Genomic DNA, 4,415 nt, shown 5'->3' on the forward strand with positions numbered 1-4,415 from the left:
TTATCGGTAAACTCCATCGGTAACGGTAAATTCTCCGGTACGGTTTACCTTCCATTTCACTGGATAACTCGATAAACCAATGGTATCTCTCGGAAACCCAGCAAAATTTGAGTCTCGGTACAACATCGATAACGGTATTCGAATCCTTGGTCTCAACTTATTCCTTGTTCAGCTTTTCATTAATTTTGATACACAATTGTAGCAAGTGTCGTCTTCATGATTACAAGGCACCGGAAACTTTGTATACCAGTGATAAATAAAGGAATCCAAGCTTCAAACATGCTTTTTTTTTTCTTTGTTATTCCAATTTACACAAGTACTTTAGGAATTCCATTTTAATAACTTGATGATAAGAAACTGCACAACCCATCAAATCATAATAATAATAACAAATAATTAACTAACTAAGCTACCAAAATTAGAAAATTTACTAATTAACCATCATTTTGTAAATTTTAGGTAAATAGCCAATCGGGTAAGATCTTGTAAATAGTTCCTTGTGGTCATTTACTAAAAACTTAAAAAAAAAAAATTGAGTAAATGGAAAAATTCATCGTTTCAAGAGGTTATATATCTACTAGACCCAATAATAGTGTGTTCCATTAAATTCATGACCCCAAGTCAAACAAAAAATACATCACCTTGGTATATTTTTGCCATGAAACCTCTCCCAAACAGCCAGTCTCTCAACAGAAACTATAACCATAATATATTTAGAAACAAAGTACAAGAAAAAAAAAACTTGCATTTCACTCATCCGAGTCCTAAAATGACCTTGGTTTTTTTTTTTTTTTTGCCATGATACTCTAAGAGCCTTAGGAATTCCATTTGCACAAACCATCATATCATAATTATAAACACTTCTCTTGAACAGTGTTTCCCATTACATTCATGACCCAAGTCAACAAAAAAAAATATCACCTTGGTATTCTTTTGCCATGAAACCTAACTATAAGCATAATATATATTTATAAAAACATAAAAATAAAAAACTTACCTTTCACTCATCCGAGTCCTAAATGACAGGAACGGCTCTCGACAGAGGCGAATGAGTCCGAAGTTTCACCGCCATCTTTTTAAGCTCCTTCAGCTTCTCCTTCTCGCCGTGGCTCAGCAGCAGCTTCTCGACCATCAGAAACGCCGAGTCGGTCAAGTGCCTTCCTCTCTCCAACACCTGCTTCGAGCAATCGAACGCCTCTCGGACCGAGCCCCGAGAGCAAAGCCCCTTAAACAAGAGCTCCGCCGCGTGTGGGTGAGGACAATGACCCTTCTCCACGACGTAATTCCACAGCTCCAAACCCAAACCGACCCCTTTGTTCTCGCAGAAGAATCTCATCAGCGTGATCACGGTGCAGACTTGAGGAACGAATCCTCTCTCGACCATTTTTCCGTAAAGAAGCTTCACGCCCTTGAAGTCTCGCCTCGTCATCATGGCGGAGAACGCGTTGTGGTACGTCATGTTGTCGTGGGGGACTCTCTTCTCGTCCATCTCGTCCATCAGAGCGGGGACGGATCTCAAGTCTCCGCATTGGACGAGCGAGCTCATGTAGGAATTGTAGGCTGCGGTGTCTGGGGTCAAGCCCCGGGACTCGATCCCTCGGAAGAGCTCGCGGGCCTTGGTCGAGTCCTTGACGAGCCCTGCCCCGTGGACGAGGGTCGTGAGCGTGCCCAGAGTCGGCGACATATTTTTTTCGCTTTCCATCTCCTCGAGAAGCCTCAGGGCATCTGTGAGCCGGCGAGCCTTGCAATACCCGTCGATTCGCAGGCCGTATGTGATCTCGTCGGGCTCGAATCCTATCGCGATCAGTGGCGGAGTTATGAATTGACGTCACGGGGGGCAAATTTGAAAAAATCATATCAATTTGGACAAAAAATATAAAAAAAAAATTGATAAAAAAAAAAAAGAAAGTTAGGATATAATTTACAATTTCCAATAGTCCGGGGGGGCATTTGCCTACCCAAGGCCCCATGTACCTCGCGAGATCATCTGGTCATAGAAGAGCTCGATCGCGTCGAGGTCTCTGACGTCCTTGAACCCCCAGAGGAGGATGTGCATGCTCTTCTTGTCCGGTGGGAATCTCGAGTGCATCATGACAAACGCGTGCCTCGCCTCCCTCAGAAGCCGGTTCGAGCAGAAAGCTCGGAGGAGCACGTTGAACTCCTCGGTCCCGAACGCCCGCCCGGGGAAAATCTCCTTCTCCATCCTCTCGAAGGCTTCGAGGGTTTCCTCGAACGAGTGGTACTTGGCGACCTTTTCCATCACGATGCTCATCGACTTCAGGGTGAGCAAGGACGGGCGCTTCGTTTTCGTCCTTCTCATGAGCTCCCAAGCTCTGTCGAAGTACTTCATGCGCACGAGGATGTGGAGCGTCTTTTCGAGAGACTCCGCGCTCGGGCCGGACGGGGAGTGGCGGAGAGAGAATTTGAAGAACTCGAGCGCTTTGAGGCCGTTGGAGTGCGCTGACACGAGGCGGCCGAGGACGTTCTCGACGAAGTGGGTCGTCAGGATTTGCGGCGGGGCGTGTAGGAGGAGAGTGGGCTGAAGCGGTTGATCCGGAAATGGATGCTCGTTGATGATCTTCGCTATTCTTTCAATCTTGTCTTCATGTTCGGAAGATGGATCGCAGTGGCTTAATGATCTGACAAACAGATTGATGATCTGGGTGCTTCTCTCTGGAACCCGAGTAAGTCGATTGAATCCCATTTGCCTCAACATAAGGATTCACATTCCCACGCCTAAAACATCTACGTCTTGTTCGAATTTGAGTTCTGATTCATTCCAATATCCTGGCCATCAAAAGCAGAAATAGCAAGTCAGCCCAAGATTGTTTTCTTACACAACAAGCTATGCCAGGGAAGAAAAAAAAAAAAACAATAGCTTTTTCTTTCTCTTATTACCTTACACTTAATCAACAATTACAAATGTGTTGGTCAGTATGGTAAATAAATTGATTTATAACTAGTAATTTCCAAGAGTTCACATTGTCGTGCTAAACACAACACAGAGAAATTTATCAAACAGGTAATATGCAATATTTATACTTGAGAGACGATACATTACAGAACAGCCAAACGATAATCGATAACCATAACCTAATTACAATACTGCAGTAGATTTCGTAATCCCTTGAGACTAAGTTGTAAGTACGAACTTGCAGGAAAACACATACCAAAATCCTACACGTTTCCGGGTCAGTTTCGAAGCCTTTTTTGGAATCAGAAACAACAACTAAAATCACGCAAAGGTACGGATTTTAAGATATTCCGGCGGAGACGGAGAGCTGACCTGACCACCGACGACGGCGATCGCCGGGAAAGATTCCCAGAGTTGGCAAGGAACGTGGCGGAGGGTAAAAATGGAAGTTTTCCAAAGAGTGGGAACGGCAAATTTACCCGCAATTTGATACTTATTTAACAATTGTGGGAAAGTGTTTTAAAAAAGAAACAAACAATTGCGGGGAAATGACCGAACTACCAGTTTGGTTTTACATGGGAATTCTAAATATATCGGTTAGCTCTTAACATTTTAAAATTACTAATTTTGATTAAAATTCAGACAATTTTACCATTGATGGTTTGCCGACATTGACAAACTCGACCGAACTTTGAAACAAAATAAGCGGTAAAATGGTGCTTAGAGTTTCTCCGATCACACGGCATCCCGTCAAATATGCCGTGGGATTTGGTCCAACCCCACGTTATTTGTAACAGTGTGTGATACAGTGTCATGTTATATTTATTGTAGCACCGTATCACACGGTAAACATTCTTTTATTAACACATTAAACACTAACTTTTTATATATATATATATATATATATATATATATATATTTTAACCCTATAAATATTTATAAAACAACAAAGCTCATAAATTGACTACAAAAACACATTAAAATAAAGTTCAATTAAAACATAAAAAATTTAAACATAGATTGGAAAGTTGAAATTTAACACACAAATTAAACATAAAAATTAAAAACAATAACATAATTTTAAAAGACATAGTAAAAACTTAAAATGTAATTAAATAACCGGGAAACTATTTTCAGTTTTGCCAAGATAATTGTAATATTGAGTAAAATCTTGATCTTGATCTCTTTGAATTTATCCTCCATGAAATTGATCGAAAATTTATTGTTTTGATTTTTGTTAAATATTGACAAGTAATAAATAATTTTAATCATTTAATTAAAAATGATAAACATTATAGTTATTTATTGAAATATCTATAAATAAAGAGATTTTTCAGCTTTAATAATATAATAATGGTGAATAGTGTTTTTAGTGTGAAATTTGGTGTTGTGGTTGGAGTTGGAAAAAAAATTTGGTGCTAAAAACACATAAAAGTTATGTGATTTTAACACTAAATTCGGTGCATGGGTTGGAGTTGCCCTTAGGCAGTTTGATGAACAA

The 4,415-nt window shown here is 40.3% G+C and overlaps 1 protein-coding gene across 2 annotated transcripts; it reads right to left on the minus strand.

Annotated features, from left to right (window-relative positions):
- Window positions 1–602: 602 nt before the first annotated feature.
- On the minus strand, window positions 603–3,425 carry LOC149405146 (pentatricopeptide repeat-containing protein At3g61360-like). 2 transcript variants are annotated; one of them, XM_089602211.1, is made up of 3 exons: window positions 3,287–3,425; window positions 1,975–2,787; window positions 603–1,794 (listed from the first exon to the last, which is right to left on the minus strand). In XM_089602211.1, exons 2-3 carry the CDS (start codon window positions 2,714–2,716, stop codon window positions 1,016–1,018), a joined length of 1,521 nt encoding a protein of 506 aa, XP_089458337.1. In that variant the 5' UTR covers window positions 2,717–2,787; window positions 3,287–3,425; the 3' UTR covers window positions 603–1,015. The 2 variants fall into 2 exon arrangements, with proteins under 2 accessions (XP_089458337.1, XP_089458329.1); XM_089602203.1 differs by having other exon boundaries at window positions 3,171–3,303.
- Window positions 3,426–4,415: the final 990 nt, after the last annotated feature.

This window comes from Urtica dioica, chromosome 2, assembly GCF_054948205.1.
Source record: "Urtica dioica subsp. dioica isolate 48M chromosome 2, U.dioica_male_clone48M_v1_H2, whole genome shotgun sequence".
Classification (NCBI taxonomy): domain Eukaryota; kingdom Viridiplantae; phylum Streptophyta; class Magnoliopsida; order Rosales; family Urticaceae; genus Urtica; species Urtica dioica.